This window comes from Rana temporaria, chromosome 6, assembly GCF_905171775.1.
Source record: "Rana temporaria chromosome 6, aRanTem1.1, whole genome shotgun sequence".
Classification (NCBI taxonomy): Eukaryota; Metazoa; Chordata; class Amphibia; order Anura; family Ranidae; genus Rana; species Rana temporaria.
Genome location: NC_053494.1, coordinates 221,875,645 through 221,889,259, shown reverse-complemented (window position 1 = coordinate 221,889,259; position 13,615 = coordinate 221,875,645). Strand labels below are relative to the sequence as shown.

The window sequence follows — 13,615 nt, the reverse complement described above, 5'->3', positions numbered from 1 at the left end:
ACTGATACTCTACTTCCTGTATCCCCCCACTGATAATCTACTTCCTGTATCCCCCCCCACTGATACTCTACTTCCTGTATCCCCCCCCACTGATACTCTTCTTCCTGTATCCCCCCCCCACTGATACTCTACTTCCTGTATCCCCCCCCACTGATACTCTACTTCCTGTATCCCCCCCACTGATACTCTACTTCCTGTATCCCCCCCCACTGATACTCTACTTCCTGTATCCCCCCTCCACTGATTCTCTACTTCCTGTATCCCCCCCCCCCACTGATAATCTACTTCCTGTATCCCCCCCCACTGATACTCTACTTCCTGTATCCCCCCCCACTGATACTCTACTTCCTATATCCCCCCCCACTGATACTCTACTTCCTGTATCCCCCCCACTGATACTCTACTTCCTATATCCCCTCCCCACTGATACTCTACTTCCTGTATCCCCCCCCACTGATACTCTACTTCCTGTATCCCCCCCCCACTGATACTCTACTTCCTGTATCCCCCCCCACTGATACTCTACTTCCTGTATCCCCCCCACTGATACTCTACTTCCTGTATCCCCCCCCACTGATACTCTACTTCCTGTATCCCCCCTCCACTGATACTCTACTTCCTGTATCCCCCCTCCACTGATAATCTACTTCCTGTATCCCCCCCCACTGATACTCTACTTCCTGTATCCCCCCCCACTGATACTCTACTTCCTATATCCCCCCCCACTGATACTCTACTTCCTGTATCCCCCCCACTGATACTCTACATCCTATATCCCCTCCCCACTGATACTCTACTTCCTGTATCCCCCCCCACTGATAATCTACTTCCTGTATCCCCCCTCCACTGATACTCTACTTCCTGTATCCCCCCTCCACTGATAATCTACTTCCTGTATCCCCCCCCACTGATACTCTACTTCCTATATCCCCCCCCACTGATACTCTACTTCCTATATCCCCCCCCACTGATACTCTACTTCCTGTATCCCCCCCCACTGATACTCTACTTCCTATATCCCCTCCCCACTGATACTCTACTTCCTGTATCCCCCCCCACTGATACTCTACTTCCTGTATCCCCCCCCACTGATACTCTACTTCCTGTATCCCCCCTCCACTGATAATCTACTTCCTGTATCCCCCCCCACTGATACTCTACTTCCTGTATCCCCCCCCACTGATACTCTACTTCCTATATCCCCTCCCCACTGATACTCTACTTCCTGTATCCCCCCCCCACTGATACTCTACTTCCTGTATCCCCCCCACTGATACTCTACTTCCTGTATCCCCCCCCCACTATTACTCTACTTCCTGTATCCCCCCCAGACTCTACTTCCTGTATCCCCCCCCCCCCCAGAATCATGACGTAGAATAAATAGGAATGTAATGACCACAAAGCTGCCAAATGCGATCTTTTGTTATGCGATTTACATTCCCATTTATTCTATTCGTTTTCTTGCTTAGGCACCCTCACTGATATCACCTGATGAAGATTATGTTGATCTTCGAAACGCGTTGGGCACCACATAAAATATCATTTAGTCACATCGATTCCTGACCTGTTATCAGTGTGAAGGTGTGTATGGAGGCCGGAGGTTTATTGCACTTTAATCTTTGTGGAAATAAAATGTGACTTTTTATATATAACACTCATTGCCGTTACTTTCTGTGGCTGCAACAAAGTCTCAGGGAAGAGGATTTTCCTTTTGAACCATTTAGGATCCAATCCCTGAAGATGGGAAAGTTTTTCAAGCCCTAAAACACGTTGGATGGTTCTTTTTTTTTTTTAATTACTATCAATATTTATAGAAATTTGACCTCTTAAACCCCCGTCTGGTGCTCTCAGACTTTATACAGATCAGAGGAGCGGGAACTGGGGCCGATCCGAGGGGCGCAGGAACTGGGGCAATCCAAGGAGTGAAGGGTGCGGGAACTGGGGCCGATCCGAGGAGTGAAGGGGGCGGGAACTGGAACCGATCTGAGGGGTGAAAGGGGCAGGAACTGGGGCCGATCTGAGGGGTGAAAGGGGCGGGAACTGGAACCGATCTGAGGGGTGAAAGGGGCGGGAACTGGGGCTGAATTAAGGGGGAAGGGGCAAAAACTAGAGCCGCTCTGATGGGGTAAAAGGGGCAGGAACTGGAGCCGATCTGATAGCATGCATGTGCTTCCACTGAGAAGTCTTTAAATTTTAGAGCTAGGACTGCAGTACACAGAGAGCCTTGACAAGGCCTGCAGCTTACACATGTATTTGCAAATGCGTGCAACTAAACCTGTTAGACAGGTGAATTTGGTTGGTTGCTGATTGGTCGGTAAGTGTTTTAGTTTGACGGAGTGGAAGGGCGCAGGAACTGGAGCCGGTCCGAGGGGCAAAGGAACTGGAGCCGGTCCGAGGGGCGCAGGAACTGGAGCCGGTCCGAGGGGCGAAGGAACTGGAGCCGGTCCGAGGGGCGCAGGAACTGGAGCCAGTCCGAGGGGCGCAGGAACTGGAGCCGGTCCGAGGGGCGCAGGAACTGGAGCCGGTCCGAGGGGCAAAGGGCACAGGAACTGGAGCCGGTCCGAGGGGCGCAGGAACTGGAGCCGGTCCGAGGGGCGCAGGAACTGGAGACGGTCCGAGGGGCGCAGGAACTGGAGACGGTCCGAGGGGCGCAGGAACTGGAGACGGTCCGAGGGGCGCAGGAACTGGAGACGGTCCGAGGGGCGCAGGAACTGGAGACGGTCCGAGGGGCGCAGGAACTGGAGACGGTCCGAGGGGCGCAGGAACTGGAGCCGGTCCGAGGGGCGCAGGAACTGGAGCCGGTCCGAGGGGCGCAGGAACTGGAGCCGGTCTGAGGGGCAAGGGGCACAGGAACTGGAGCCGGTCCGAGGGGCGCAGGAACTGGAGCCGGTCCGAGGGGCAAAGGGCGCAGGAACTGGAGCCGGTCCGAGGGGCACAGGAACTGGAGCCGGTCCCAGGGGCGAAGGGCGCAGGAACTGGAGCCGGTCCCAGGGGCGAAGGGCGCAGGAACTGGAGCCGGTCCCAGGGGTGAAGGGAGCAGGAACTGGAGCCGCTCCGAGGGGTGAAGGGAGCAGGAACTGGAGCCGCTCTGAGGGGTGAAGGGCGCAGAAACTGGAGCCGCTCCGAGGGGCGCAGGAACTGGGACAATCCAAGGAGTGAAGGGTGCAGGAACTGGGGCTGATCTGAGGGGTGAAGGGGCAGGAACTGGGGCTGATCTGAGGGGTGAAGGAACTGGGGGCGATCTGGATAATAAAAACTATATATCTGCAGTGTGATTGGTCACTGGCACGTTGGTTGTGGAACATCAGTAAATTGTCACTTTTATTGGAGGTTGGTGATTGCTGTCTTAGAAGGGGCTGGAACTGATCTGAGGGGTGGAGGGGCGGGAACTGGAGCTAATCTGAGGGGTCGGAACTGGAGCTAATCTGAGGGGTGAAGGGGCGGGAACTGGAGCTAATCTGAGGGGTGAAGGGGCGGGAACTGGAGCTAATCTGAGGGGCGGGAACTGGAGCTAATCTGAGGGGTGAAGGGGCGGGAACTGGAGCTAATCTGAGGGGTGGGAACTGGAGCTAATCTGAGGGGTGGGAACTGGAGCTAATCTGAGGGGTGGAAACTGGAGCTAATCTGAGGGGCGGGAACTGGAGCTAATCTGAGGGGTGAAGGGGCGGGAACTGGAGCTAATCTGAGGGGTGGGAACTGGAGCTAATCTGAGGGTGGGAACTGGAGCTAATCTGAGGGGTGAAGGGGCGGGAACTGGAGCTAATCTGAGGGGTGGGAACTGGAGCTAATCTGAGGGGTGGAAACTGGAGCTAATCTGAGGGGTGGAAACTCGAGCTAATCTGAGGGGTGGAAACTCGAGCTAATCTGAGGGGTGGAAACTCGAGCTAATCTGAGGGGTGGAAACTCGAGCTAATCTGAGGGGTGGAAACTCGAGCTAATCTGAGGGGTGGAAACTCGAGCTAATCTGAGGGGTGGAGGGGCGGGAACTGGAGCTAATCTGAGGGGTGAAGGGGTGGGAACTGGAGCTAATCTGAGGGGTGAAGGGGCGGGAACTGGAGCAAATCTGAGGGGTGAAGGGGCGGGAACTGGAGCTAATCTGAGGGGTGGGAACTGGAGCTAATCTGAGGGGTGAAGGGGCGGGAACTGGAGCTAATCTGAGGGGTGAAGGGGCGGGAACTGGAGCTAATCTGAGGGGCGGGAACTGGAGCTAATCTGAGGGGTGAAGGGGCGGGAACTGGAGCTAATCTGAGGGGTGGGAACTGGAGCTAATCTGAGGGTGGGAACTGGAGCTAATCTGAGGGGTGGGAACTGGAGCTAATCTGAGGGGTGGAAACTGGAGCTAATCTGAGGGGCGGGAACTGGAGCTAATCTGAGGGGTGAAGGGGCGGGAACTGGAGCTAATCTGAGGGGTGGGAACTGGAGCTAATCTGAGGGTGGGAACTGGAGCTAATCTGAGGGGTGAAGGGGCGGGAACTGGAGCTAATCTGAGGGGTGGGAACTGGAGCTAATCTGAGGGGTGGAAACTGGAGCTAATCTGAGGGGTGGAAACTGGAGCTAATCTGAGGGGTGGAGGGGCGGGAACTGGAGCTAATCTGAGGGGTGAAGGGGCGGGAACTGGAGCTAATCTGAGGGGTGAAGGGGCGGGAACTGGAGCAAATCTGAGGGGTGAAGGGGCGGGAACTGGAGCTAATCTGAGGGGTGAAGGGGCGGGAACTGGAGCTAATCTGAGGGGTGGGAACTGGAGCTAATCTGAGGGGTGGAAACTGGAGCTAATCTGAGGGGTGGAAACTGGAGCTAATCTGAGGGGTGGAAACTGGAGCTAATCTGAGGGGTGGAAACTGGAGCTAATCTGAGGGGTGGAAACTGGAGCTAATCTGAGGGGTGGAGGGGCGGGAACTGGAGCTAATCTGAGGGGTGAAGGGGTGGGAACTGGAGCTAATCTGAGGGGTGAAGGGGCGGGAACTGGAGCAAATCTGAGGGGTGAAGGGGCGGGAACTGGAGCTAATCTGAGGGGTGAAGGGGCGGGAACTGGAGCTAATCTGAGGGGTGGGAACTGGAGCTAATCTGAGGGGTGGGAACTGGAGCTAATCTGAGGGGTGGGAACTGGAGCTAATCTGAGGGGTGGGAACTGGAGCTAATCTGAGGGGTGGGAACTGGAGCTAATCTGAGGGGTGGAGGGGCGGGAACTGGAGCTAATCTGAGGGGTGGAGGGGCGGGAACTGGAGCTAATCTGAGGGGTGAAGGGGCGGGAACTGGAGCTAATCTGAGGGGTGGGAACTGGAGCTAATCTGAGGGTGGGAACTGGAGCTAATCTGAGGGGTGAAGGGGCGGGAACTGGAGCTAATCTGAGGGGTGGAAACTGGAGCTAATCTGAGGGGTGAAGGGGCGGGAACTGGAGCTAATCTGAGGGGTGGGAACTGGAGCTAATCTGAGGGTGGGAACTGGAGCTAATCTGAGGGGTGAAGGGGCGGGAACTGGAGCTAATCTGAGGGGTGGAAACTGGAGCTAATCTGAGGGGTGGAAACTGGAGCTAATCTGAGGGGTGGAAACTGGAGCTAATCTGAGGGGTGGAGGGGCGGGAACTGGAGCTAATCTGAGGGGTGAAGGGGTGGGAACTGGAGCTAATCTGAGGGGTGAAGGGGCGGGAACTGGAGCTAATCTGAGGGGTGAAGGGGCGGGAACTGGAGCTAATCTGAGGGGTGGGAACTGGAGCTAATCTGAGGGGTGGGAACTGGAGCTAATCTGAGGGGTGGAGGGGCGGGAACTGGAGCTAATCTGGGGGTGAAGGGGCGGGAACTGGAGCTAATCTGAGGGGTGAAGGGGCGGGAACTGGAGCTAATCTGAGGGGTGAAGGGGCGGGAACTGGAGCTAATCTGAGGGGTGAAGGGGCGGGAACTGGAGCTAATCTGAGGGGTGGGAACTGGGGCCCGATCTGAGGGGTGGGAACTGGGGCCCGATCTGAGGGGTGGAGGGGCAGGAACTGGGGCTGATCTGAGAGGTGGAGGGGCAGGAACTGGGGCTGATCTGAGAGGTGGAGGGGCAGGAACTGGGGCTGATCTGAGAGGTGGAGGGGCAGGAACTGGGGCTGAATTCGGGCGGAAGGGGGTGGGAACTTGGACTGATCTGAGGGGTGAAGGAACTGGGGCTGATCTGAGGGGTGAAGGGGCAGGAACTGGGGCTGATCTGAGTGGTGAAGGGGTGGGAACTGGAGCTGATCTGAGGGGTGAAGGGGCGGGAACTGGGGGCTGATCTGATGGGTGGAAACTGGGGGCTGATTTGATGGGTGAAGGGGTGGAAACTGGGGGCTGATCTGATGGGTGAAGGGGTGGAAACTGGGGCTGATCTGAGGGGCGGGAACTGGGGCTGATCTGAGGGGTGAAGGAACTGGAGCTGATCTGAGGTGTGAAGGGGCGGGAACTGGGGCTGATTTGAGTGGTGGAGGGGCGGGAACTGGAGCAGATCTGAGGTGTGAAGGGGCGGGAACTGGGGCCGATCTGAGGGGTGAAGGGGCGGGAACTGGGGCTGATCTAAGGGGTTAAGGGGTGGGAACTTGAGCTGATCTGAGGGGTGAAGGGGCGGGAACTTGAGCTGATCTGAGGGGTGAAGGGGCGGGAACTGGGGCTGATCTAAGGGTTGAAGGGGAGGGAACTGGGGCTGATCTGAGGGGTGAAAGAACTGGGGCTGATCTGAGGGGTGAAGGGCGGGAACTGGAGCTGATCTGAGGGGTGAAGGGGCGGGAACTGGATAACAATATTTGCTATGAACAGAAGTAAAATTATTTGAAATGTAGGTAGACTGATCGCCATGATTCTCGTGTCCCCGCCCCTCCCCCCGTTGCGGCGCAGTGATATACGAGTGACACTCGGGTGACAATTTACATTTTATTTTCCATTCTCCCTGCAGCACACGGTACAAGTCTCATCAGTGCAGATCCCAGCATGTGCGCTGGACACCCCGCCCCCTGCGCCCACATTAGATGCTAAGTGGGAGGGGCTGTAGGCTGCGGCGGCGTTACTTTATCACCACAGTAAGAACAGACACAGCCGCAGTTTATTCACACTGATTGGAAGACGGCATTCAGAAAGATTAAGGCACCACGCATGGGACATTTAAAGATCCTGTACAAGAGAGAGAGAGCGCGCCGAGCGCCGCGCGTCACCGCCGCCAGCAATACAAAAACGTTACTGGAGCGGAGATCTGACGTTACCTGATTGAGATGTGTGCGGTCAGAATGAGATCTCAGTCTTTACTTCCTGTCAGGTGACCCCCGTCAGGATCCGCGTTGTGGTCCCGCCATCAGACAGGAAGTGAGCCGGGACGTGGCAGGGAAAGGGTTAATCAGATTGGGTCTCCCCCGCGATGCTCTGCCATTCGCATCAAATCACTTTTGCAGAATTGCAATTTAAAAAAGGGAAAAGTTAGCGGCGTTCGGCGTGTCCATAGCGCACCCTTTCCCTGCTGGAGGGTCCGACGGCACCGTGTGTGTGGGGGAGGGGAGGGGTAAGCCAGCGTGATGCAACTGTCAAAAACAAAAAGCAGATTGTCAGTTCGTCCCGTCCGGAACATTCGGCTCCCATCTGCAGCTGCAACCCATTTCCTGCCGAGCCGCCAAATTGGGGGGAGGGGGAGTGTCCTTGCGGGCTTTGGTGTCGCCTTCTTATCCTTCCCTCGGGGAAAATTAAAAATCACAATGAATACTGCATGAGAGGCGGGGTCACGGGGGGGTCAGCGCGGACCTGGGTGTCCCAGGATAAGATACATTTATACAGGAAGAGTTAAAGGGTGACACCGCTCCCATCCGCGGCGAGGACCGCCCCCCCCTTCTGCACGCCCAATGGCAGAGCTCATAACCAGGATTTGTTCTCTGGGCACTTTGTCCATCCAGAAGGGCTCGGCGTGACCTTACAGGCCGGAAACGGAGGATTTCCACAGCGATTTGTTATAGATCCAACCGTCACCCTGCCAGGAAACAGAAACCCGTCGTTATATTGTGGCAGGATCAAATCAATTATAAGGCCTGTATAGGGGGACGTGACCTTCCCGGGTACCCCTCTGTCCTGTATAGGGAGACGTGACCTTCCCGGGTACCCCTCTGTCCTGTATAGGGAGACGTGACCTTCCCGGGTACCCCTCTGTCCTGTATAGGGGGACGTGACCTTCCTGGGTACCCCTCTGTCCTGTATAGGGGGATTCGACCTTCCCGGGTACCCCTCTGTCCTGTATAGGGGGATCCTACCTTCCCGGGTACCCCTCTGTCCTGTATAGGGGGATCCAACTTTCCTGGGTACCCCTCTGTCCTGTATAGGGGGATCCAACTTTCCCGGGTACCCCTTTGTCCTGTATAGGGGATCCGACCTTCCCGGGTACCCCTCTGTCCTGTATAGGGGGATCCGACCTTCCCGGGTACCCCTCTGTCCTGTATAGGGGGATCCGACCTTCCCGGGTACCCCTCTGTCCTGTATAGGGGGATCCGACCTTCCCGGGTACCCCTCTGTCCTGTATAGGGGGATCCGACCTTCCCGGGTACCCCTCTGTCCTGTATAGGGGGACGTGACCTTCCCGGGTACCCCTCTGTCCTGTATAGGGGGATCCGACCTTCCCGGGTACCCCTCTGTCCTGTATAGGGGGATCCGACCTTCCCGGGTACCCCTCTGTCCTGTATAGGGGGATCCGACCTACCCCTCTGTCCTGTATAAGGGGGGGGGGGGGGGGTCTAAGCTTCCCGGGTACCCCTCTGTCCTGTATAGGGGGCTGTGACCTTCCCGGGTACCCCTCTGTCCTGTATAGGGGGCTGTGACCTTCCCGGGTACCCCTCTGTCCTGTATAGGGGGCTGTGACCTTCCCGGGTACCCCTCTGTCCTGTATAGGGGGCTGTGACCTTCCCGGGTACCCCTCTGTCCTGTAGTATAGGGGGCTGTGACCTTCCCGGGTACCCCTCTGTCCTGTATAGGGGGCTGTGACCTTCCGGGGTACCCCTCTATCCTGTATAGGGGGCTGTGACCTTCCTGGGTACCCCTCTGTCCTGTATAGGGGGCTGTGACCTTCCCGGGTACCCCTCTGTCCAGTAAAGGGGGCTGTGACCTTCCCGGGTACCCCTCTGTCCTGTATAGGGGGCTGTGACCTTCCCGGGTACCCCTCTGTCCTGTATAGGGTCTGTGACCTTCCAGGGTACCCCTCTGTCCTGTATAGGGGGCTGTGACCTTCCGGGGTACCCCCTCTGTCCTGTATAGGGGGGATGTGACCTTCCGGGGTACCCCTCTGTCCTGTATAGGGGGGGATGTGACCTTCCGGGGTACCCCCCCTGTCCTGTATAGGGAACATGACCTTCCCGGGAAACGCTCTGTCCTGTATGGGGGGGGGGGGGGAATCTGAGCTTCCCGGGTACACCTCTGACCTGTATGGGAATCTGACCTTTCTTGGGTACCCCTCTGTCCTGTATGGGGGGGGGGATCTGAGCTTCCCGGGTAAACACCTCTGACCTGTATGGGAATCTGACCTTCCCCGGGTACCCCTCTGTCCTGTATGGGGGGGGAATCTGAGCTTCCCGGGTACACCTCTGACCTGTATGGGAATCTGACCTTTCTTGGGTACCCCTCTGTCCTGTATGGGGGGGGGGATCTGAGCTTCCCGGGTAAACACCTCTGACCTGTATGGGAATCTGACCTTCCCCGGGTACCCCTCTGTCCTGTATGGGGGGGAATCTGAGCTTCCCGGGTACACCTCTGACCTGTATGGGAATCTGACCTTCTCGGGTACCCCCTCTGTCCTGTATAGGAGTCCAGACCTTCCCGGATACCCCTCTGTCCTGTATAGGGGGGGGGGGGAGGAATCTGAGCTTCTCGGGTACACCTCTGACCTGTATGGGAATCTGACCTTTCTTGGGTACCCCTCTGTCCTGTATGGGGGGGGGGGGGGATCTGAGCTTCCCGGGTAAACACCTCTGACCTGTATGGGAATCTGACCTTCTCAGATACCCCCTCTGTCCTGTGCAGAGCTCACACTGGAACTCCGAGAGCAACGGAGCTCAATAAAAGGTGACATTTACACCAAGATATCTTTATCACATGACAAGATTTCACAACACAAAGATGTATTAAAGTGATCTCTAAAAGTGAAGATTTGCTGTCTTATAGGAAACACTGAGCCTAAGACAATATTGTCCACCTAGTACATCTAAACTCTAACCTGAAACCCAACCGCCTGTCTTCTATATCATCGGTGCCGAGGCACTTATGTATCATTGCTGAGATCATCTAAGGCACTGCTTGGGAGTTGTTGACGTCACTACTGTGCTGATCTTTGTTCTCCTTGCTGGAGGGGAAGCTGTACCTGAGGGCCTGCAGTGCAAGGGTCTCCCTGCTTCTTCTCATTCTGAGGATCTGTGCTTCCTCCACCAGCCATAGGGGAGGGGAAGGGGGGTCAGCTCTGATTTAAAGAGGGGGCTCCAGTTTCATGTGTAAAAATTAAAAAAAGAAACTGTTGACTTTTAATAAACAGCCTCTCACCTGTCCCACAATCCAGCGCTGTCCTCACCCTGTGCTAGTTCTTCAGTAGCCTTCAGGTTCCTGGCACCGACATCTTAACTGTGGGCACCCGGCTGTGCCAGCTTGTGGCTTCACAGCCTGGGTGCCCACTGCGCATATGGGAGGCGCGCATTGTGAATGGTCCCGGCAGTCTTCTAGGACCTGTGACGTGTCCCAGAACACTGCCAGGATGGGGGAAGTTCTGCTCCGATTGCCTAGGCGGTCACAGTCGATACTTGTCAAAATCAGGTACCCGCTCCCCCCCTGCCTCCCCAAAAATGCCATTCTTGAAAGAGGAGGAGGGGGGGGGGGAGGCCTTAAAGTGGAACTTCCCTCTTTGGGTGGAGTTTTGCTTTAGAAAGCAAAAAGCCACGCCTCTACTAAGATGGCTGCCCTCACACAGAGATACAGTCCAAGACAAGGCCTGGTAAGTCAGGAAGATTATTTTTTTGGGGCACAACGTCTACAGTACAGGTCCTCCAAGTCAGTGGATTCTTAGCTATACATTGTTACATTTCCTGTGTACCTCTTTTGAGAAATATTTGGTCATCCATGGAGTCTCAGTCTCCGCCCGATGTCGCTCCTCCGCTCTCTGACGCTCCTCTAGCGCCCTCTTGTGTTCTGTTGCTTCCTCAATGTTTTTTGCCATCAGGGACTCCGTAACGTGCGACCACAGCCGCCTTCACATATCCGAAAGGAGGAGGAGGAGGAGGAGGAGAGGTCACGTGCAGAGAGAATTGAACACAACAAAGAATTTCAGGTGACAGTTCAGCACCAAATGGACAGAAATTCCAGTAGAACAGATACATGAAAGATCTCCATCACACAGCACATCTCCCGCCCCCCTTCACAGCACATCTCCCCTACCAACCAGTACTTGCCCCTCTTCATATCGCCGCCCCCCCTTTACATTTACCCCCACACAACTTGCCCTCCATTACACAGAGTGAAGAGCGCGGGGCAGGATAGCAATTTATCAGAGGGCGGAAGGCAGGAGAGCAACGGGCGGGAGGCAGGAGAGCAACGGGCGGGAGGCAGGAGAGCAACGGGCGGAGAGCAGTAGGCAGGAGAGCAACGGGCGGAAGGCACAGCAGCACTGGATGAAGGGGCAGGAGCAGTCGGGGTTCACTTTTAATATTAACAAGCTGGTAATTGGTTGCTAGGACCGCAGCTCACGCCCTTCATCCAATGCTGCTGTGCCTCCCGGCCCTCCGCTCATTGCTCTCCCACCTCGCGGCCCTCCGCTCATCGCCATCCCGTCTCTCGCCCATCGCCATCCCATCTTCTGCCCATCGCCCTCCCGTCATTGCTATCCCGTCTCCCACCCTCTGCTCATTGCTCTCCTGCCTCCCGGCCCTCTGCCGATTGCTATCCCGTCTCCCGGCCCTCCGCTTATTGATATCCGATCTCCCGGCCCGCCAATCATTGCTATCCCGTCTCCTGCCCATCGCTCTCCTGCCTCCCGGCCCTCCGCTCATTGCCATCCTGTCTTCACGCCCTCCGCTCATCGCCATTCAGTCTCCCGGCCCTCCGCTCATCCCGTCTCCCGGCCCTCCGCTCATCCCGTCTCCCGGCCCTCCGCTCATCCCGTCTCCCGGCCCTCCGCTCATCCCGTCTCCCGGCCCTCCGCTCATTGCCATCCCGTCTCCCGGCCCTCCGATCATTGCTATTCCCTCTCCCGGCCCTCCGCTCATCCCGTCTACTGGCACTCCGCTCATTGCCATCCTGTCTCCCGGCCCTCCGCTCATCCCGTCTCTCCGCTCATCCCGTCTCCCGGCCCTCCGCTCATTGCCATCCCGTATCCCGGCCCTCCGCTCATTGCTATTCCGTCTCCCGGCCCTCCGCTCATCCCGTCTACCGGCACTCCGCTCATTGCCATCCTGTCTCCCGGCCCTCCGCTCATCCCGTCTCCCGGCACTCCGCTCATCGCCATCCCGTCTCCCGGCCCTCTGCTCATTGCCATCCCGTCTCCCGGCCCTCCGCTCATTGCTCTCCTGCCTCCCGGCCCTCCGCTCATTGCTCTCCCGGCCCTCCGCTCATTGCTCTCCCGCCTCCCGGCCCTCTGCTCATTGCCATCCCGTCTCCCGGCCCTCCGCTCATTGCTCTCCTGCCTCCCGGCCCTCCGCTCATTGCTCTCCCGGCCCTCCGCTCATTGCTCTCCCGCCTCCCGGCCCTCCGCTCATTGCTCTCCCGGCCCTCCGCTCATTGCTATCCCGTCTCCCGGCCCTCCGCTCATTGCTATCCCGTCTCCCGGCCCTCCGCTCATTGCTATCCCGTCTCCCGGCCCTCCGCTCATTGCTATCCCGTCTCCCGGCCCTCCGCTCATTGCTATCCCGCCTCCCGGCCCTCCGCTCATTGCTATCCCGTCTCCCGGCCCTCCGCTCATTGCCATCCTGCCTCCCGGCCCTCCGCTCATTGCTATCCCGCCTCCCGGCCCTCCGCTCATCGCCATCCCGTCTCCCGGCCCTCTGCTCATCGCCATCCCGTCTCCCGGCCCTCCGCTCATTGCTCTCCTGCCTCCCGGCCCTCCGCTCATTGCTCTCCTGCCTCCCGGCCCTCCGCTCATTGCCATCCCGTCTCCCGGCCCTCCGCTCATTGCTCTCCTGTCTCCCGGCCCTCCGCTCATTGCTCTCCTGCCTCCCGTCTCTCCGCTCATTGCCATCCCGTCTCCCGGCCCCCCGCTCATTGATATCCCGTCTCCAGGCCCTCCGCTCATTGCCATCCCGTCTCCCGGCCCTCCGATCATTGCTATTCCGTCTCCCGGCCCTCCGCTCATCCCGTCTACTGGCACTCCGCTCATTGCCATCCTGTCTCCCGGCCCTCCGCTCATCCCGCCTCCCGGCCCTCCGCTCATTGCCATCCCGTATCCCGGCCCTCCGCTCATTGCCATCCCGTCTCCCGGCCCTCCGCTCATTGCTATCCCGTCTCCCGGCCCTCCGCTCATTGCTATCCCGTCTCCCGGCCCTCCGCTTATTGCTATCCCGCCTCCCGGCCCTCCGCTCATTGCTATCCCGTCTCCCGGCCCTCCGCTCATTGCCATCCTGTCTCCCGGCCCTCCGCTCATTGCTCTCCTGCCTCCCGGCCCTCCGCTC

General features: G+C 57.8%; 1 protein-coding gene across 1 annotated transcript in view; it reads right to left on the bottom strand.

Annotated features, from left to right (window-relative positions):
- Window positions 1-6,867: 6,867 nt before the first annotated feature.
- The window catches only part of OSBPL11 (oxysterol binding protein like 11), a 42,498-nt gene continuing 35,750 nt past the window's right edge, over window positions 6,868-13,615 (bottom strand). The window contains exons 12-13 of the mRNA XM_040358318.1: window positions 11,050-11,203; window positions 6,868-7,959 (exon numbers count right to left, since the gene is read on the bottom strand). Coding sequence (XP_040214252.1) covers window positions 7,903-7,959; window positions 11,050-11,203 — 211 coding nt within the window. The 3' untranslated portion in view covers window positions 6,868-7,902. The remainder of the gene's footprint in view (window positions 7,960-11,049; window positions 11,204-13,615) is intronic.